This window comes from Palaemon carinicauda, chromosome 10, assembly GCF_036898095.1.
Source record: "Palaemon carinicauda isolate YSFRI2023 chromosome 10, ASM3689809v2, whole genome shotgun sequence".
NCBI classification, from domain to species: Eukaryota; Metazoa; Arthropoda; class Malacostraca; order Decapoda; family Palaemonidae; genus Palaemon; species Palaemon carinicauda.
In genome coordinates this window covers 113,621,322-113,644,197 of record NC_090734.1, presented here as the reverse complement: position 1 = coordinate 113,644,197, position 22,876 = coordinate 113,621,322, and the positions used below count along the sequence as shown (strand labels likewise).

Here is a 22,876-nt window from a genome sequence, read left to right as displayed (position 1 = left end):
TGTTACTTCAGAACAAGAAGTTCCATTTTTTCACCAGGGCATTATACATTATACATAATACCAACTATGTGGCCAAGGTTATTTTCAAATATTAAGTGAACCTTTTTAAATTCTTTTTGCCCATTTCCTTACCTTTATAAGATTCTCCAGTACACTATTATTGTTGCCCCAAGTTTCAGTTTTTATAATTTGTAATATTTTCAAAGAGGTACTGTTACTTGGATAATTTTTTAAAAGTTAATGCATATGTTCTGTTAAACAGAAGATTGTTGGAAATTTAACAAAAAGAAACTACTGAATATCTTTTAAGTGTTTAATGACCTTATTTTATACATTAAATAAAACATTTATGTACAACAGCTTCATAAAAATTACAGGGGGACTCAAATGCTACCTCAAGAAATACTTTTTTATCCATAAAATTTTTGGCGAATAAATTTGTATATAAAAAAAAGCACCAATACTACTACGAGCAATAGATCCTCCCTGAAGATTGAAATCGGGTTTACCTCAAGTTAATTTCTAGTATTAACTTAGAATAACTGGAATTTGAATTTCAACTTTATCTCAAGACTTTACCAAATAATTTGGAAATATATTTTAAAAGTTAAAAAAAAAAAAAATCTAATTGGCAACAGCCTTTTTCGTAGCAGCAAACGTTGCCATTCTTTCTTCAAGGACAGGCCTGAAGTGTCTGATGAGTCCCTGAACAGGCCATGCAGCACCATCGCCCAATGCACAGATGGTGTGGCCTTCAATCTGTTTCGAAACCTCCCACAGAGCATCGATCTCTTCTGGACTGGCATCACCTTTCACTGGAGAAGAAATACAAAGTTCACAGTCAAGAACAATTTCTTAGCCAAAATGTCTATAGTGCACTGTACTTTAATACTTTCAATTTGAAAATTTAAATCAACTCTTATAACAAGTTGATACTGAATACAATAGTAATGTCAATAATTTTAATGATATAAGAACTTTTATAAGAAAGAAGGTACAACGAGATATTAATAATTTAAATATTTGAAGTTAATAAAGAAACTGGTAAGAAAACAGAATAAATATGGAAAATTTACAAATCAGCAGTATTTTTTTATTGATAGGGGTATGATTTCAGCATAGCTATCTGATACTCTGATGAAATTCATAATGAAGTGTAGGTATTTACTGGTGGATGGCAGGGAAGCCCAGCCTCTTTCCCGACACACTTGAGTTGCTACTTTGACCTTCAACTAGGGCTTGCGGGGTGGAAGAGGCTGGTAGTAAAACTTAGGGACTCAGGTTGATATAATTAGCAAAAGCACATTATTTGAAAAATGGGATTTGTTCCTACACAAATACAAAACCTAGTCCTTTAATAAAAAAAAAAAAAAGGTGGAAGAAAACCCCTATAACCATATTGGCTGGACTACAATACTGGGATGTCAGGACAATTAGACCTGGTAGTGGTGCATGCTGTTGACTCATACCACTTGAAAACACACAAGAATATATTCTCATGGGTTAGGCTAGGTTTCTGTCCAAGGACAGAAAGCTGAAGACACTATCCTTCAAAGGATATATCACAATGTCAACTGTCAAAGGAGGCTCCTCCGTGCTGGAGATAAACTCAAAACGCAGAATGCCAGCAAGAGGGCGGGGTTGCCCCATCTCTAAGGGAGAGGCCCTCCGAAGGCCTGGACAGATAAGTATCGACAGCAGCCCCCTCACCCAGAAGGGAAACAGAGTATTCGTCATGTACTGCACATAAAAATTATGAATGTGGTTGATGGCCTGTTACCAGTGTGTAGTGGTCTGTGATGCTGCTCTGTATTCATATTATCTTGCCTGTGAACTGTTGGTCCCATCAAGTGTTTGAATGAATAACACAAAAAAACAAATGTACTATACGGCTATTGTTGATTGCTCGTGTTCGGCAGTCAACACCATAAAGTTAATGAATACAGTATTTTGTTTTGTTGTGGAGAACAACGAGGAAGTTAGGAACCTGTGACGGTGTGACCTGGAAATTAATCATTGTGTAATTTGTGTAATGGCTGAACGGTGAAATTCATTCATTACGAAAAAGGGTTAAGCGAAGTAACTGAGATTATCATCAAGGTAGATGCATAATGTTCTCAGGGGTTCTTGGTGAGCCATCAAAAACAAAAAGAAAGATTAAAAAATATTGAACGAACTACCAAAGTATTACATGACGAGAAAAATCCCTGCTGTAAGGTAGGAACATACAATGTCCTTGAAGTGTTTAGCAGATAATGACTATGACCGGAACAAGTGCAGATGGAATTTTGAAAATTATAAAAAATGCCAGGAATTTTGGATTGTATGTGCGTTTTGGAGTCCTATGCGTACTTGTCCTGGTCCTGAAGGCCGATCCTGCGGTACCTTCTTGTCTTCCTTAGGATTTTAAATTTCCGTTTTTTAACTGTGTAGTGGTCTATCTTGCATTTAGCTTAGTATTTTTCTCTGGCTTGTACAATATGCAGCAAGGCTATTCTGAAGTGGTCATTTCTTTTCTTTATGTTTTTTTGTGAGGCTGGAGTGTAAAGGGATGCTAATTTTTCCTTTAATTGCTTACTTGAATTTGACAAAACCAATGTTAATGTATTCCTAAGTTTTTTTTTTTTTTTCATTTACAAATAAGTATTTTTTGTTTTTGTGAAGACTGAAATTTATTCCAGTTCCTTAAACCATGATGTCCTTTTTTTTCAGCCACTGTTTTTTAATCTTTCTAATAAGTCATTTATCATAATTTTTTCCCTCCCACACTGTGTCTTATTGTCAGTATAAAAAAAATTCTTTCACTTTCACCAATGTTCTGATATTTTTTACCCAAGTTTAAAACCATCGAATATAGAGCTATATTCACATATATTGCTCATTTTTCCCTTAAGTGAATCAGCGGTCACACTACGCGTTTACCCAGCAAGATTAAGGCGGGGAGAAAATAAAAAAAGAACTAAGGTTCTAGCTGGGTTCCCTTGCTCAGTATAAATCAAGGGGTGGTGCCCAGTGCTCCGTTCTGTTGAACTGTTACCTAGATTTTTGGGTATCCCACCATTGTATATTTTTGTGTAGTGAACGTTGGGTTGTGGTCGGCATTCGGACACTAGGCAGTTCGGGTGTTACCTCTGGCCACAATCCGCAAACCACTACAACAATATATGGCTAATTGAAAGTACAGCATTAGGTTCTAAGTCTTCCCGTCCTCCTACCCACAAAGGGGTTGAGCAAACTCTCTAGCAAGAGTGTGCGAAAACTGAAGAGCGCAAACAAACAAGCAAGAGGTCAAACTACTGGAAGGAAAGAATGCAGTGAGTGCACAAACTAATAAGGGCAATGTGTGCGCCATGGGCATGCGTTCTATCAGGGGGGGGCGTCTGTTGAGTATGCTGTAGCCAGTGAGGGCATACCGGAGTGTGCAAGACGAGGTGGGAAATGGCAAAACGTGTGCGAGAACAGGTGAGCAATACTGATGGGTGCATGAGAAGTGGTGGGCATCGGCGAAAGGTGTGGGAGAAGAGATGGGCATCAGCAAAAGGCACGGGAGTACTAGTATTCATCGGCAAAAGGTGCAGAAGAGGTGGGCATTGGAAAAGATGCAGGAGAAGAGATGGGCGTCTGCAAATGGTGCAGAAGAGGTGCGCATCGGCAAAAGGTACGCGAGAAGAGGTGGGCATCGGCAAAAGGTGCACAAGAAGAGGTGGGCATCGGCAAAAGGTGCACGAGAAAAAGTGGACAATGGCAAAAGGAAAGGGAGAAGAGGTGGGCATTGTCAAAAAGTGCGGGAGAAGAGGTGGACATTGGCAAAAGGTACGTGACAAGAGGTGGACATTGGTAAAAGGTGCGTGACAAGAGGTGGACATTGGCAAAAGGTGAGGGAGAAGAGGTGTGTATCGGCAAAAGGTGTGGGAGGTGGGCATCGGCAAAAGTTACGGGAGGAGATAAAAATCAGCAAAAGGTGCAGGAGAAGAGGTGGGAATCTGCTAACGGTGTGGGAGGAGGTGGGCATTGGCAAAACGTATGGGAGAAGAGGTGGGCATCGGCAAAAGTTACGGGGGAGGAGATAACCATCAGCAAAAGGTGCTGGAAAAGAGGTGAGAATTGGATAACGGTGTGCAAGAAGATGCCATTGGCAAAACGTGTGGGCGAAGAGGTGGGCATCGGCAAAAGGTGCGGAAGAAGTGTTGGGCATCAGCAAAAGGTGCGGGAGAAGAGTTGGGCATCGGGAAAAGGTATGGGAGAAGAGAGGGCATCGGCAAAGAGTGCACAAGAAGAGGTGGGCCTCATCAAACGGTTCGTGAGAAAAGCTGGGCATCGGTGACACGTGCGGGAGAAGAAGCGGGCATTGGCACCACCATAAGGATCAACAGCACAGAGTATACTAGAAGTTTCATTCCAACTGTGACCAGATTGTGGAATGATCTTCCAACTCGGGTAGTTGTATCAGTGTAACTTTGGAAGTTAATCCTTGCAGAGAATGTTTTTATGTTGAACAGACTGACAGAACTCTATTTTCATATAGTTTTATTTATTTCCTTTCCTCAATGGGGAATTTTTCCCTGTTGAAACCCTTGGGCTTGTATCATCCTGCTTCTCTAAATACAGTAGTGTTGTGGCTTGGCTAGTAGTAATAATAAAACCATGAATACCACTTACAGTAATTAAGAACAGCAATAACTTGTGCTTGTAAAATACATTTCTGGGAGTCGAGACTCCCCGATGATCGTCGCCAAACGAGCGACGGAAAGAAACGACTACGACCGGGTAGAGTAGTGGGGAAACGTAATGTACGTTAATGAATAATAATAGAATGCCTCGCAGAACAACGGGAAACCGCCCGTGCAAAGCGGATGCCCCCGGGAGGGGAACATAGGCGCTTATAAGATATCGGCGGGAGGCTAGGAGTAGGTGGCTACGAGACGATATCAGGTATACCAACCTGCCAGACACACGAGTGATATGATCATGAGGAAAGGTTAAAAATCTCTATAAAAAACATAACACGTGGTAAATAAGAGAGGAAGGCATGCTGGATGATAATAACAATAATAAAATTAACTAGAAATCAATCGTAAAACAAACAAGGGCGCGAACAAGAGACAGAAAGGAACAAGCCTGGCGGCGCTAGGAGTAGGCAGGGCTACCAACAGAACACAGGGTCAGTGAAGTGCTAACAAAATGAAAACTAAATTGTAATAACTGACTCATGAAAGCCCCTCAAACTAATGCAATCATAAGAATGACGTTAAAATTTTATTTTCATTAGTAAAATAAATTTTTGAATATACTTACCCGATGATCATGTAGCTGTCAACTCCGTTGCCCGACAGAAATCTACGGTCGGGATACGCCAGCGATCGCTATCCAGGTGGGGGTGTACTCAACAGCGCCATCTGTGAGCAGGTACTCAAGTACTTCTTGTCAACAAGAACTCAATTTTCTCCTCGGTCCACTGGTTCTCTATGGGGAGGAAGGGCGGGTTCTTTAATTCATGATCATCGGGTAAGTATATTCAAAAATTTATTTTACTAATGAAAATAATTTTTCAATATTAATCTTACCCGATGATCATGTAGTTGATTCACACCCAGGGTGGTGGGTGGAGACCAGCATACATGTTAACAAAGAAGCTAAGTATCCCGTATTTCATTTTATTAGTTATTCAAAATAACAAACATAAAATAAATAAGTACCTGGTAAGGAAGTCGACTTGAACCATTACTCTGCCTTTATTAAGTACGTCTTCCTTACTGAGCCTAGCGGTCCTCTTAGGATGCTGAACGACTCCTAGGTGCTGAAGTATAAAAGGCTGCAACCCATACTAAAGGACCTCATCACAACCTCTAACCTAGGCGCTTCTCAAGAAAGAATTGACCACCCGCCAAATCAACCAGGATGCGGAAGGCTTCTTAGCCGACCGTACAACCCAAAGAACAACAATAAAAAGTATTCAAGAGAAAGGTTAAAAAGGTTATGGGATTATGGGAATGTAGTGGCTGAGCCCTCACCTACTACTGCACTCGCTGCTACGAATGGTCCCAGGGTGTAGCAGTTCTCGTAAAGAGACTGGACATCTTTGAGATAGAATGATGCGAACACTGACTTGCTTCTCCAATAGGTTGCATCCATAACACTCTGCAGAGAACGGTTCTGTTTGAAGGCCACTGAAGTAGCCACAGCTCTCACTTCATGTGTCCTTACCTTCAGCAAAGCAAGGTCTTCTTCCTTCAGATGAGAATGTGCTTCTCTAATCAGAAGCCTGATGTAGTAAGAAACTGCGTTCTTAGAAATTGGTAGAGAAGGCTTCTTGATAGCACACCATAAGGCTTCTGATTGTCCTCGTAATGGTTTTGACCTTCTTAGATAGTACCTAAGAGCTCTAACTGGGCAAAGTACTCTCTCCAGTTCGTTCCCCACCAAGTTGGACAGGCTTGGGATCTCGAACGACTTAGGCCAAGGACGGGAAGGAAGCTCGTTTTTAGCCAAAAAACCGAGCTGCAAGGAACATGTAGCCGTTTCAGATGTGAAACCTATGTTCCTGCTGAAGGCGTGGATCTCACTTACTCTTTTAGCTGTTGCTAAGCACACGAGGAAAAGAGTTTTTAATGTGAGGTCCTTAAAAGAGGCTGATTGGAGCGGTTCAAATCTTGATGACATAAGGAACCTTAGGACCACGTCTAGATTCCAGCCTGGACCTAAGGAGGTCCTGTAGATCTTTGTTGGTGGAAAGATCCAAGCCTCTGTGGCGGAAAACCGCTGCCAACATACTTCTGTAACCCTTGATCGTAGGAGCTGATAGGGATCTTACGTTCCTTAGATGTAACAGGAAGTCAGCAATCTGGGTTACAATGGTACTGGTTGAGGAAACTGCATTGGCTTTGCACCAGCTTCGGAAGACTTCCCATTTAGACTGATAGACTCTGAGAGTGGATGTCCTCCTTGCTCTGGCAATCGCTCTGGCTGCCTCCTTCGAAAAGCCTCTAGCTCTTGAGAGTCTTTCGATAGTCTGAAGGCAGTCAGACGAAGAGCGTGGAGGTTTGGGTGTACCTTCTTTAAGTGAGGTTGACGCAGAAGGTCCACTCTTAGAGGAAGAGTCCTGGGAACGTCGACCAGCCATTGCAGTACCTCTGTGAACCATTCTCTCGCGGGCCAGAGGGGAGCAACCAACGTCAGCCGTGTCCCTTTGTGAGAGGCGAACTTCTGAAGTACCCTGTTGACAATCTTGAACGGCGGGAATGCATACAGGTCGAGATGGGACCAATCCAGCAGAAAGGCATCCACGTGAACTGCTGCTGGGTCTGGAATCGGAGAACAATACAACGGGAGCCTCTTGGTCATCGAGGTAGCGAACAGATCTATGGTTGGCTGACCCCACAGGGCCCAAAGTCTGCTGCAAACATTCTTGTGAAGGGTCCACTCTGTGGGGATGACCTGACCCTTCCGGCTGAGGCGATCTGCCATGACATTCATATCGCCCTGAATGAACCTCGTTACCAGCGTGAGCTTTCGATCTTTTGACCAAATGAGGAGGTCCCTTGCGATCTCGAACAACTTCCTCGAATGAGTCCCTCCCTGCTTGGAGATTTAAGCCAAGGCTGTGGTGTTGTCGGAGTTCACCTCCACCACCTTGTTTAGCTGGAGGGACTTGAAGTTTATCAAGGCCAGATGAACCGCCAACAACTCCTTGCAATTGATGTGAAGTGTCCTTTGCTCCTGATTCCATGTTCCCGAGCATTCCTGTCCGTCCAGTGTCGCACCCCAGCCCGTGTCTGATGCGTCCGAGAAGAGACGGTGGTCGGGGGTCTGAACAGCCAATGGTAGACCTTCCTTGAGAAGAATGCTGTTCTTCCACCACGTTAGAGTAGACCTCATCTCTTCGGAAACAGGAACTGAGACCGTCTCTAGCGTCATGTCCTTTATCCAGTGAGCAGCTAGATGATACTGAAGGGGGCGGAGGTGGAGTCTCCCTAACTCGATGAACAGGGCCAGCGATGAAAGTGTACCTGTTAGACTCATCCACTGCCTGACTGAGCATCGGTTCCTTCTCAGCATGCTCTGGATGCATTCTAGGGCTTGGTTGATCCTTGGGGCCGACGGAAAAGCCCGAAAAGCTCGACTCTGAATCTCCATACCCAGGTAGACAATGGTCTGGGATGGGACGAGCTGGGACTTCTCTAAATTGACCAGGAGGCCCAGTTCCTTGGTCAGATCCATAGTCCATCTGAGATTCTCCAGACAGCGACGACTTGTGGGAGCTCTTAAAAGCCAGTCGTCTAAATAGAGGGAGGCTCTGATGTCTGCCAAGTGAAGGAATTTCGCAATATTCCTCATCAGTCTGGTAAACACAAGAGGTGCCGTGCTTAGGCCAAAGCACAGGGCTTGGAACTGGTACACAACCTTTCCAAAGACGAATCTTAGGAAAGGTTGGGAGTCTGGATGGATGGGGACGTGAAAGTATGCGTCTTTCAGGTCTAACGAGACCATCCAGTCCTCCTGCCTGACCGCTGCTAGGACCGACTTCGTCGTCTCCATCGTGAACGTCTGCTTGGTGACAAAAGCATTGAGAGCACTGACGTCCAGCACCGGTCTCCAACCTCCTGTCTTCTTGGCTACCAGGAAGAGACGGTTGTAAAAGCTCGGGGATTGATGATCCCGGACTATGACCACCGCTTCCTTTTGTAGCAAGAGCGACACCTCTTGTTGCAATGCTAGCCTCTTGTCCTTCTCCTTGTAGTTGGGAGAGAGGTTGATGGGAGATGTAGCTAGAGGGGGATTGCGGCAGAACGGAATTCTGTATCCCTCCCTTAGCCACTTCACAGACTGAGCGTCTGCACCTCTGCTCTCCCAAGCTTGCCAGAAGGTCTTAAGTCTGGCTCCTACTGCTGTCTGGAGAGGAAGGCAGTCAAAACTTGCCTTTTGCGGACTTGGAACCCTTCTTGGACTTGCCACGGTGACTGTCTGCACGGGTACCTCCTCTGCTGGAGGTTCTGCCACGAAAGGGCGGGATGAACCTAGAAGCAGGTGTGTCAACTGCTGCAGGGCGGAAGGGTCTAGGCACGGAAGGTAAGGTTTTAGCCTTACGTGCAGAAGAAGTCATCAGATCATGAGTATCCTTCTGGATAAGTGAGGCAGCCATCCCCTTAATCAACTCCTCCGGAAACAGACACTTGGAGAGAGGAGCAAACAACAACTCTGACTTCTGGCAAGGAGTGATACCAGCAGATAAGAAGGAGCAAAGATGTTCTCTCTTCTTAAGGACTCCTGATACATATGAAGCCGCAAGTTCACCAGACCCATCCCGAATTGCCTTGTCCATGCTAGACATGATCAGCATGGCCGAGTCCTTATCTGAAGGGGAAGTCTTCCTGCTTAAGGCTCCCAAACACCAATCGAGGAAGTTGAATATCTCGAAGGCACGAAAGACTCCCTTCAACAGATGATCTAAATCGGAAAAGGACCAGCAGATCTTCGAACGTCTCATAGCCAACCTGCGGGGAGAGTCAACCAGACTTAAGAAGTCGGCCTGGGCAGAGGCAGGAACCCCCAAGCCGGGTTCCTCTCCCGTGGCATACCAGACGCTCGACTTAGAAGCAAGCTTGGGAGGAGGAAAGACAAAAGAGGTCCTTCCCAGTTGCTTTTTGGAATGCAACCAGTCCCCCATAACCCTCAAAGCTCTCCTAGATGATCTGGCGAGAACAAGCTTGGTGAAGGCAGGCGCAGCAGACTGCATGCCCTGAGCAAACTCGGAGGGAGGAGAACGAGGGGTTGCAGACACAAAATGCTCAGGATACAAGTCCCTGAACAAGGCAAGGACTTTGCGAAAGTCTAAGGAGGGTGGCGAAGACTTGTGTCCTTCAATATCAGAGTGAGGTTCATCCAGATGTGCAGCTTCATCATCCGAAAGTTGAGTTGTGAGTGGCAAAGGCAGAGCAGCAAGCTGAACGGCTGAATCCGGCAGAACGGGTGCATGCGTACCTGCGGATCCAACATCATGCCTCTGCTGGTCGGTCTGCGAGCTGGCAACAACAAAAGCAGAGGGCTGGTGTGTGGGAGGGGCTGCGGTGGGCTGAGGAGCATGCGGTATGGTATGCAGAGCATGCTGTAAGGTATGCGGCTCATGCTACATGGTATGCGGAGCATGCTGTAAGGTATGCAGAGCATGCTGCATGGGCTGAGGAGAATGCCGCATAGTGCTGGAACCCGGCAACTCCTGATGCGGCAGCTCACGCATGTTAGCAGATGGTGCAGCAAGAACATGCGTCTGGCAGGGAGGACTGCGCATCGGTGGAGGAGCTCTCACAGGTGGAGTGTGGGAGCAGGCAGCCGCAGTATCTGCTGAGCGCACAACCTCTGCGGGTTGTAGGTTAACAGGAGAGGTGTTAACTTTCTCGGCATGATACTCCTGCATGAATGCCGCAAGCTGAGACTGCATAGTCTGCAGCATGGACCACTTAGGGTCTACTGTGGTTGGAGCAACAACAGACGGAGCAGTAGCCTGTTGAGGGACCACTCTACCTCTCTTGGGAGGTGTGCAGTCATCAGATGACTGCGGCGAGTCCGAACTGACCCAGTGGCTACACCTGGGCCGTTGGACTAGCTCGGAAGGGACCTTACGTTTGAGCGGTCGTGAGACCTTGGTCCACTGTTTCCTCCTGGAAACTTCTTCCACAGACGAGGAATGTAAGGGCTCATTCGTCTGTATGTGGATGGGACGATCCTTAACAGATACGTCCGCAACCACTGAGGATACATCCGTGCGCCGATCAAGGCCTGCCGAACCCTTTGGTCCTTCGACATTGCTTCTCCCCTGGGCTTGGGAGCTTGCAAGAGGTCCCGGACTGGGAGGACGACTGGCACGCACAGATGTACCCTCATGCGCAACACTGACACTGACACTATGCACATCACTAGCACTAACACTTCCCACTGCACTCTTCGCTTTCAGCTCTCTGACATCTGCCAAGAGCTGATTACGGTCACTAACCAACGACTCCACCTTCTCACCGAGAGCCTGAATGGCACGCAACATATCAGCCATTGCAGGCTGAGCACTCGTAGCAGGTTCGGGAGTCACCACCACAGGGGAAGGAAAAGGTTGAGGGGCATGGGGAGAGGAAAAATCCACAGAGCGAGAAAACTCCTCCTATCTCTCTCCTTCTCTAACCTACGTGCATATCTAAGGAATTCGTTAAAATCGAATTCCGAAAGCCCAGCACATTCCCCACATCGATCTTCCAATTGACAGGATTTACCCCTACAATTGGAACATACGGTGTGAGGATCTATAGAGACCTTCGGAAGATGCCTAGTACAAGTCCTAACACTACACTGCCTGTATTTAGGAACTTGGGACTGGTCAGACATCTTGAATTTAGAAGTAGTCAAGGGGGAATTCCAAAATTAAGCAAAGTTCGTTAACCAATAAATCAAATTAATTCCAAAAGCTTGCTAAGCTAAGGATAAAGCTTCCTGAACAGCGAAGGCTAAACTTTAGAGCAAATACATCACCAAATCGTGAACAATAACTCCAAAATCAACAGCGTATCCAAGTAGGTCTTGCCGGCGGCACGACAGAGGAAAAATTGAGTTCTTGTTGACAAGAAGTACTTGAGTACCTGCTCACAGATGGCGCTGTTGAGTACACCCCCACCTGGATAGCGATCGCTGGCGTATCCCGACCGTAGATTTCTGTCGGGCAACGGAGTTGACAGCTACATGATCATCGGGTAAGATTAATATTGAAAAATAGTAAGCGAGTCCGTGGTGTGCGAACGTAAATAAGCTAAGATATGATATGTGGAAAAGAACGCCGATGGCGATCAGGCATGCCAACCTCCAATATACGGACATGAATATGAAATAACTGTTATAATAAAACAGGACAATATAAAATTGATACGGTGTGTGAACCGTGGAGATCCGTAAAGCTCACAACGAGAAACAATCAGTATGGAGGACTAATTGAAAATCGTTAGAACGAACGAGAGAGAGAGAGAGGAGGGAGCCTGAACCGAGGGAGACCCAGCAAGGTCGTGAATAAAAACTGAATAATATAAACCAAAACGGACAAGGCTCCCTCCAAAATCTCAAAACTCATACCTCTGGTACTTAACTTAGATGTAGTGACAGTGGAGTCGGACATCTTGAGGTAAATCCAGAGAAAAACAGCGAAATGTACACACAACACAAAGTATTGTTATTACACTGCGTGCTAAAAAAGGAGAGACGTCACTGGCTTGGGTTGGTTAGTAGTAGTACGGGGTTGAACGGCGCCTCGCTGTTCGGGGATTTTGACAGGAGACATCTAAATGGTGCGAGGCCTCTGGTTGTGATTTATTGCGCCCCAGTATTATATCGACACCTTATACAGGTGAGCGAGCTGGGTTCAACCTGGCATTCCCATGCAATTTTTTCTCTGGTAATATATAGCAGTTATATACCTTAGAAATAGTGCTAAAGGAGCATTTCACTGGGCGACACGGGTCTCTCGCCCAGAAATAGATTTTTCCCTCGTCAAAATCCCTTAATAATAATGAAGTGATAGCCTTACATAGCATGAAACAGAATTACTGGTACTCACCAAATCTGGTCATGACCTTGAACATCCAGCTGACACCTTCTCGGCAGGGTGTACACTGTCCACAAGATTCGTGTTTGTAAAACTCTATCAGTCGGGCAATTGCTTTCACAATATCTGTCTGCTTATTCATCACAATTATAGCAGCTGTTCCAAGTGATGTCTGACATGCTACCAGGCCATCAAAGTCCATGATTGCCTCTTCACATACACTGAAAAAAAGGGGGTTTAGGTTCAGAGAAAATAAAGAAGAAATTGATCGATCTATAAATAAGGCTTGAATAACATGTCATACCCAAGGATCACTACATTAACTTACCACTTGTGATACTAGTTAATTGAGACTTACTGCTTAGGAATAACAGGTGTTGAAGATCCCCCTGGAATAATACCAAGAAGGTTATCCCAACCTCCAAGCACACCGCCAGCATGACGTTCAATCAATTCCTTTAGAGGAATAGACATTTCTTCTTCAACTGTGCATGGATTGTTCACGTGGCCAGAAATGTTGAAGAGCTTAGTTCCACTGTTACGTGTGCGGCCTAATCCAACAAACCACGAGCCACCTCGTCGGCAGATAGTCTAAAGAGAAAAATATTTGAAAGGTACCATAATTTATTTTACTTATAGAAGTTAATAAGTAAGCTTCTGAATGGAAAGAGGGCTGCTAGTTATAAAAATATAGCTTTAACAGTTTGGACAATGAAAGGTCAAATTTTGGATAAATGTGATAGGGAAATAAATACAAGGTTAAATTTTCTTTCCATTACAAAACACAATTTTCTTAAATATTGATTTATTTTAATATCACTACTGTACATCATATAAATAATAAAAATAAAAAAATTAAAAATAAACTATACAGTACCTTAAATACAGTTCATTAAAGAATATGACAATATAAGTGTACACACCTAACACAATGTACATGTGCAGGTGTAGAACAATTAAATAATATTGCAGCAATCAAAAATGAAAGAAAAGATGAGTGTATTTCATTGAATTCTAAGGAAATAATTAAATTCAATAAAAACTTTAGGGACCAAGTGTACTACAATTCTAAGCTGAATCTCGCATACTTACTGGAGCAACAGCCACAGTTTCAACATTGGCAACAGTTGTAGGGCAGCCAAAGACGCCAACGTCAGCTGGGAAAGGAGGTTTGAGACGGGGCTTTCCCTGCTTACCCTCAAGAGATTCGATAAGTGCAGTTTCCTCTCCACAAATGTAGGCACCAGCACCGCGGTGCATGAAGACATCAAAGTCATACCCACTTCCACATGCATTCTTTCCAATTAGACCGGCTTTATATGCCTGAAAAAGCAATGACATCGTTTTACTTAAGTACCAAATATGCGAAGAAAAGTTACAAATTCTACCAGAAGAAAATTTTTTTAATTTTACCATGAAAATTCATGTGAGGAATTAATATTCATGTTTTCATGACACATAACGAAGATGCAAACTCACCTCGTTAATAGCAACCTGCATGTTGGATGCTTCATTGTAAAATTCTCCTCTGATATAGATGTAGGCTGCTCTGGCTCCCATGGCACGACCAGCGACAAGGCATCCTTCAACTAGTTTGTGAGGATCGTGACGCATGATCTCCCTGTCCTTGCAAGTACCTGGTTCGCCCTCATCAGCATTAACAACCAAATATTTTGGGCGTCCGTCAGAACTGAAAAATTGTGGTAATTTTTCAAATTTGTTAAAGGTAGCAAATTCTATTACTGTACATATGCATACAAAATTTTATTTCTAGCATAATCCAACTCAATATATTTTCTAATTTCCTCAAAGAACTTTTCTTCAGCTCAAAGAATTTTCCATTGGCTTATTCTACATTATCTTTAATAGTGAACATAAAAGCTAGTTTCAGCTATATTTCTTAACCTAAGTTACTTGTTACCAAAGCTGTACAGTGCAGTACAGATACAGTACTAAATTTTGCAACAACACAAAAACAGAAATTCCAATACAAAGAGAATTGCAAATCCTGACTACAAGTAGGCAAATTAGCAAGATAAAATACCAGAACCATTCATACTCACGGTTTATTCATGAAGCTCCACTTCATACCAGAAGGGAAGCCTGCACCACCCCTACCACGCAAACCAGAGGTCTTGACCTCATTGATAATCCAGTCGGAACCCTTCTCAATTATTTCCTTTGTCTTGTACCAGTCACCCCGACTCAAAGCACCCTTCAATCTCCAGTCGTGACGACCATATAAGTTTGTGAAGATACGGTCTTGGTCAGCTAAGGGTCCGTAAGTTTTCTGCGGATAAGATGTTAATACTCTGTAAAGCTTTCAACATCATAAACTTTCATAAATAAAGGTAAAAGGGCCATCAACTAACTGATAACTATAAACTTCATAAAGAAATACTGTACCATGATATGATTTGCACTGTATACTGTATGTCAAAGAAATCTGGTTTTGTACTGTACATATTAATAACAAAGGATAATTTTTCTCATCAATTTTTATGACATACCTTCTCACAGTAATGCCTCTTGACAAATACAGCTGAGCTTGAACCATGGTCTGAAAATAGAGAAATACAATTAAATAACCACAATACCTCTTGAAACAGCATTAAAGCACAAAACTTTTATAAAGCCAAAACAGAATTTCCTGAGAACATCTATTTCTTCAACTTGAAACACACTACCGTATGCCAGTAATCAAAGGAGCCACAGTTTTCCACATACATACTACAATATACTGAACTACCCCCCCCCCAAAAAAAAAACTACTACTTTGCATTATCATACCACATGCATGAGCAAGGCTAACCCTAAAGAAATGGATATAAAATCAATGATTAATGTAAATAGAAAAAAAAACTTACTACAGTAATCTCTCACTTAAATACTGTACTGTACGTTTCATTCTCGGCCCCTTGGAAAAAAAAAAGGGGGATAATTTACAGTAATTGTGAAATCCGCATGCATAAAAGCATTACAAAAAACATAGCAGTCAATTTTCCCACTCTGCTATCTCTATTCTTATATTCAAATCATGGAAAGGAGGGAGAATTATTCCTATTTCCCCAGTTCCCAAAAATGTAAACTATCGATGATTAAGGTTCCATTCTAATCTTTTTCAGTTTATGGGTACCAATATCATGTGTTTTATTATACGTGTAAACTGTGTATGTGCGTGTTTCTGTGTGTGGTTGCATTGAATATTAATCCTTATGTCCTCAGACCTCTCACTCCTTTAGCATTGTGCATATATGCACAGTATAAGGATTGAGATGGGAGGAAAATTTGTGGTAGTTTGTAAACTTACAGTAATGGGTGTACAATAAATAAAACTTTCAACAATTTCACAACTTATTTTGCTAATATATTGTTAGAAACAGATTAGATGGAAGGGATGTCTGGAATTTGGGTGATGGAGGCCATTTAACACCAAGGTACAACTTGAGGAAAACCTAACCAATGCACTAAAGTAAAACTTTAAAGAAGTCAGACAAGAAGATTAAAAGAAGGATGCGGGAATAGAGATAAAGTAAAAGGATAAAACGTGTGTGCAGCTAAGTGGAAAAGAAATACTACAAAACTGTAAATTAATGGCTAATATTCTATAAACACAGAGAATTAACCTCTACAGAGGAAAACAGCTTTGGAGATTGTCTGATAAATTCATTGATATACTGAACACACCTTAGCTTGTGTTGATGTTATCTTTAATTTTTTATGGAAACATAACACTTACTATTCTGGATTATCATTTGTGTTGGTGGCATTCATATCTACCACAGTTTCTATGGTATAAATCAATGCGCCTGATTTCAGGATGCTTATTCCACCTGAAATCCCTCAAATGCTTAGAGGCCCTCTAGCTAAAGTCCTATTAATGATAATTTAATCGCAGTTAACAGAAAAATTACTGCTCTCCTTTTTTATAATCGTGCAACAGGGGAGGAGACATTACAAGGCAACTTACCAACTCTAAATATTGTAAAATCCTTGCCAGCTAAAAAATATAACAAAATTACATAAGACTTTCTTCTATTCTTATGTAATTTCATACATCAATTATCAAATGTCCAGTAATTACAATGTAATTTAACATGTACAAAAATATCATCACTTTGAACATCTACTAGAAGAAATTTCACATTGGTTATTCACTGATCCTTTGTAGCCATAATATTCAAATACAAAGATATAAGAATCTCTTTAAGCTAAGAAAACAATGGTCAATACATTACTATCCTGTTTACAAAGCATCACGTAAACTTTGCCAATGTTATATACATTTCTAATCAACTTCTTGAAAAATTGATAGATTAGGTTAAAAAATTAACCAATTACTTTAGGGTGCAACAAACAAAGGCTATAATGATTGCTCCTAGCTACAATTACTGTATTGTTATTAAAAAAGGAAAAAAAAATAGAAACAAACTAATTTACTTATTCCTACACTATTATGCATAATTAGATTGATGATTGATTTTCAGTTGTCTGGCATCCTGACATATAGAATTAGAAGGGAAATGGGTTTTCTGGTATCTAGTAATAAATACAGTAATTAATTCCACTGCCATGTCGACTAGTATAATTTTCCAATTGTACCATTCAGCGATACTGAGAATGGTACAGGGCTTTGCCATCTGATAAATAAGGATACCGCGCATTAGGTTAGGTTAGTATAATGATGGACATGATTCCTGTACGCATAGAATACTCTAACACCAAACATAAACTTCTCCACCTATTCTAACCTAACCTACAAGCCATGTCCTTACCTACTTGCCTAACGCGATGGCTAACAACACCTGCGACTCCGCTTAAAGTGCCGTATTTTTACCGATATGGTTGAAAATAGGTCTTACTGTATTTTTGGACAGGGAAACCTTTCCTAATAAAAAAAAAACAACTTTTCCTTGTAGAAAAATACCCGTTCCATTCGAAAATGACACTTATTCTGGTCGCAATAAATACTTAATGTAATATATATATATATATATATATATATATATATATATATATATATATATATATATATATATATACAGTATCTGCCGATAATGGGGGACCCCTAGTAGGAACTTGGGGTTTTAAGTGGGGAAAACAAACATACTTGGGAAATGGTATATAATGGTAAAACAAACTTTTTCTTCTCTATAGATTATGTACTTTGATGTATAATAAATCCATGGAAAACTGCACAAATCATCTATATCCTATATTAACTGTATATTTTTCATTTATTTGTTGACATTCTATTGGTCGGTTGTATTCGCTCCCGTTCATTCGTATGTACATAGCAGTTTTAGATCTTTTTCGAATAAACCCCGCCCTCCAGCACATAAACCTCGCCTTTCTTCATTTTTATCAATAGGATTACTTGTTTCCTTACAACCCATCCCTATTTTTCCCCACGTCATTCAAGCATGTTTACTCGCGACATTCAAGTATTCTACTGGACCTAGCCTTCTTATACCGCATGTACCCTTCTTTTTTTGTAATACCCACTTGTACATATTACGTTTTACGCAAGAATTACTCGTTTTCTTACAAACCCTCCTCATTTCTACCCATGACATTCAAGTATTCTTGATCTGACCCTTCTAATACTGTATGTACCCATTCTTATATGCAATACCCACATGGGTATACAGTACTGCGTTTTATCCTAACCATTCTTCTAATACCATATGTTTATGCAATACCCACGTGGACATATTTTTTACTCTAGTTATTCAAGTATACTACGAGTTTTTACCCCTCTAACAGCATTGTTATTTATTCGTTGATGCAATACCCACATGTATATTTCTCTTTGTTTCCATACCCCTTTCAACCGTTTTCCCCTTATCACGGCATTTCAATTTATTACCATAAAATATTTACTATTCTCTTAATTTTAACTTACTATTTTTCCCTCATACCTGTTATTACCTTATCACACCCAGTTTTCACATAAATACTTGCTCTGAACAAGTTTCCCATGCCAAGTTCATTCAAGTTTACTTTGTAGACTCCAATGTTTCCATTAACCAATCACATGCCCATACGTATGGAAAGTTTCCACCGGGGGGGGGGGGGGGGTGATATTTCCCATCCCCTTTCCTTATCGCTTCAAGTGAATCAGTCCCTTCACAAGCATTTTTCCCTGTAAAACCATTGTCAGTGTTAAGCCTTTGTTCGTATTCTACTCCTTTCGTGTTTTATTATGGAACCTCTAATACAAACATGTAATGGTTGTAGTTATCCGTACTTAAAACCCGAAGGGAAGTTTCATGGAAATTACCATGGTACACCAGATGTAATTGACACTTTCGACTCTACCTTACGCCACCTCCAGTACACCAACAATTGCTATTAGACCCCGGCCTTCGACGTCCCGACCATAAAGCAAGTCATTTCTACTTTAAGTTTAATACCTGGTTAATGAATGGAGTTCATTATTAAAGTTATATCAATGTTAGCGTGCGCAGCTCAACATTACCGCTTGCCAATACATACGGAGCTTGATGTTTTTACTTTTCGGCACATACAGCCCCATAATTTATATCAACGTTTAATATTCTGGGTGCACAGGTGCAAGGTGATTAAATTTTCACGTAAAATCCAGATAGTTAAAACTACACAAATTCTAAATCAATATTAAAAAATGCACAAAGCTTAAAATACATAAGCAAGGTATTAATCTAAGCTAGTCTTAAGACTGACAAATTTCAAATATTAACGCTAGACTATTCACACCTGTTCTACTCTGGAATTTCCTGAACAACGGCTTCGCTAAACACACCAAGTATCATGGATCTAACATACCATGATTATGAGACAATACGCCAACTAGCCTATGACCTCTACCATAACAACTATAATTTTACTGTTAATTATAGGTATTAAACACAACCTGGCAGAGTTGCAGGGGCTATCTAGATGCGAAATGAGAGATCAATCCAGTATTTTGGGTTTATGACTTAGCTACAGTGTCAGCATTAAAATAGAATTTTTTCTTAAACAACCTAGTCAATGCTCGGTTAAAGGTATAAGGTATTATTGGAGATATTTAATTGAAATATCTTATTTTTCCTGAAGTTTCCTTTCCTCACTAGGCTATTTTCCCTGTTGGAGCCCCTGGCTTATAGCATCCTGCTTTTCCAAATAGGGTTTTAGCCTAGCAAATAATAATAATAATAATAATAATAATAATAATAATAATGGCCGGCAAGATAGAGTAGTCCCCAAAAACACACGGAAATTACGTGATGCAAAGTTTCCTGGTACTTTCTAAACAAAACAAAATTGCCCAAAAATATTTTCTTGGCAACAGAACATAATCGATTCATGGAAATGAGTTCTAAATAAAAAGAAAACCTCCACAGAAGACAGTTGGTAAAAGTACCTTCGAAGGCTAACCGTGGCCAGACACCAGTTTTCATCAGTTCTCCTCCAGTTTCAGCAACTAATAGTATATTTCCTCGTTACTAAGAAATTAAGCATGCAAATATTTGTAATACTTACTTAAACTGCTCCTAATTAAAGGAGTAATTCGAGCTAACGATGACATCTTAGCCGTCGTCGTCTTGTGAATTGTTTCTCTTCTCAGCTGTTTTGTAAGATGATGGCAAGCGAGAGTCCGTTGCCTGGTGTTGTGTAATTTTATAAATATCTCAAAAAAATAATTTTGATGTAGAATAAGTACGTATATTGCTTTATATTGTATGATGATATGTTTTTCATTGCGGAATAATTTTATATCTATATTAAGAGATATGTTATGTATCGAATAGTGCTGATTTGATTGATCTTATATAGCCATAGAGAAATGTCAAAAGTCATTACGTATAGTAAACCCAAAACCATTATATACAGTATACTGTACTGAAGTCATACATACGTCATTATGCTAATAATGGCCATAAACGAATACAACTCAAGATTACATAAGAGGGGAAATTGCGTTGCATCTTTATCGCACTTGATTGATCACTTCTATGCCATATCTAGTATACTGTAATTATAAACAATGCAGTTGTTATTATTATTATTATTATTATTATTATTATTATTATTATTATTATTATTATTATTATTATTATTATTATTATTATTAACTAAACTACAACCCTAGTTGGAAAACCAGGATGCCTATGAGCCCAAAGGCTCCAACAGAGAAAAATGGCCCGGCGAGGAAAGGAAACGAGGAAATAATAAACTATATGAGAAGGAATGAACAATTAAAGTAAAATATTGTAAGAACAGTAACAACATTATAACATCTTTCATATATAGGCTATAGGCTACTATAAAAAGAGGGTAAAGGTGTACTGTATTTGATTCTCATTTCGAACAGGCGACGGGAACGAGTGTTAGTTTCGAAGAGAGCGGATTTTTTTTTTTTTTTTATAAAAAAATAGTTTTTTTTTTCCTAGGTTACATCGCCTTGTAATACAGTACAATGATACCAAAATGAGACTTACAGTAAGTCAGCCAGTTCAACATAAAAACATTTGCTGCAAATTTGAACTTTGGAAGTTCTACAGATTCAACTACCCTATTAGGAAGATCGTTCCATGTCTTGGTCACAGCTGGAATAAAACTTCTAAAATACTGTGTAGTGTGTACTTATTTTACTTTAAGGGGTGTTTTTCTGGTCCTATGCATCAGGGGAACCCTTTTCTCGACAGGACCTTCACAATTCCAAGACATTTAGCATTTCGGAGTCCGGACCACATATTGCTCGTTTATTGTCAAATCTACAATATCGAAGCACTTAGCAATCAAGAGAGTCGTTAGTTTCCTTTTTAAAGCCTTAATATATTCGGTCTTTTGGATTTTTGCTTGGAACTTATTACATCGTCTCGGTATCGCATATGTAAAGGCTCTATACTAGAGCCTATTGTAGACAATCTAAGTTCCATAACTTGAAACTATCTGTAACTATTCTCGTGTCAATACGATTTGTTGGCTGCATAATATGTAGCAATTCTAGATATTTTGGACGGCCGGTTCTGATAACTTGATGGGTTAATTATACATATTTCAAACTTAATTCTGACTTTAATGGGCAGTCAGTGTTAGTAGTTGTAGTGGGACGCATTTGTCTTGCTCATCTGTTTATTAAGTTTTGTTAAATTCTTAAGTTTCACTTTTGGTAGATTGTAGTAGATGGAGTTACAATGGTCGATCTTGGTAATAGCACTGTTTATCACAAGTTTCTTCACAGAATGTTCATCCAAGTACTTCTTTATAAAAGCAACGTTTCTAAGATGACTTTATAAAAGCAATGTTTCTAAGATGATAGCCAGCAGATTTGACTTCATTATCTATTTGGACATTGAAAGACAAGTTACAGTCAAGATATAGATCGCGAACTTTACTAGATATCGGGACAGAGTTGTTATTTATGTTTATTTAAATAGCACTCAAGTTTCTTAGGTGATTTTCTTTCCGACCGCCACAAACTCAGTTTTATTTCAATTTAATTTTAGTTATTTGATTGACATCCATTCCATAACACGAGCAAGAATTTGCTTTAGAGTTTCAGTATTGTCATCTATATCATTTATGGAGAAGTAAAATTGTGTTATCTATAAATAATTTGAACTTCACTCCATGGCTTTATAGTACTTTTGATAGACCGATAGTACAAATACAAAATAAGATTGGGCACAGTACAATCCCCTGAGGTACCTGTCTTTTTAATGGTTCATATGTTGAATAAGAGTTTCCGATTTCTACACAGTTGTTTCTGTCAGCCAAGAAGTCTTTTAGGTATTCTAAAGCTTGATCTTCAATACCGAGGGACCGTAGATCATTTAATTGCAGTTTATGCACAACTATATCAAAAGCAGCACTAAGACAGAGATATCAAAATGCCACTTTTGTTTTCCTCCAGCATTTCTAGCATATCATTTACAGCAGAACAGATAACCGTCTCCGTAGAGTATTTAGCCTCATGATGAAGAAGACATGATTATTAGAATTAACCGCAAACCTAGTATTACAAACAGGATGGTACTGTCCAGGAAGATCTAAATGTAAAGGGTGGTCAGAATTATGAAAAATCCTATGCAACACGCAAAACAAATTAAGTTAATGAATGTGTCAAAGATTGATACATAGATCAGGAATAACAAATTGAAAGATCTTCAGTTCCTGTTCAATGAATTAAGATGGGAATCAGCAGCTGCAGACCAGACAGTAGAACAATACTTGTAACAAAGTAGAATTAAAGAATTAAATTACTGCTTCAGAATAGATAACCAAAAATCTTACAAGATTTTCTCAATGAGCTATTTTTTTTTTTTTTGTAACAAG

At 40.5% G+C, this 22,876-nt stretch overlaps 1 protein-coding gene across 2 annotated transcripts; it reads right to left on the bottom strand.

Annotated features, from left to right (window-relative positions):
• Positions 1–299: 299 nt before the first annotated feature.
• Positions 300–20,158, bottom strand: LOC137648676 (NADH dehydrogenase [ubiquinone] flavoprotein 1, mitochondrial-like). 2 transcript variants are annotated; one of them, XM_068381688.1, is made up of 9 exons: positions 20,078–20,138; positions 16,542–16,571; positions 15,082–15,131; positions 14,635–14,861; positions 14,051–14,261; positions 13,664–13,894; positions 12,930–13,162; positions 12,584–12,792; positions 300–815 (listed from the first exon to the last, which is right to left on the bottom strand). In XM_068381688.1, exons 1-9 carry the CDS (start codon positions 20,121–20,123, stop codon positions 625–627), a joined length of 1,428 nt encoding a protein of 475 aa, XP_068237789.1. In that variant the 5' UTR covers positions 20,124–20,138; the 3' UTR covers positions 300–624. The 2 variants fall into 2 exon arrangements, with proteins under 2 accessions (XP_068237789.1, XP_068237790.1); XM_068381689.1 differs by lacking the exon at positions 16,542–16,571 and having other exon boundaries at positions 20,078–20,158.
• Between the last annotated feature and the right edge of the window lie 2,718 nt (positions 20,159–22,876).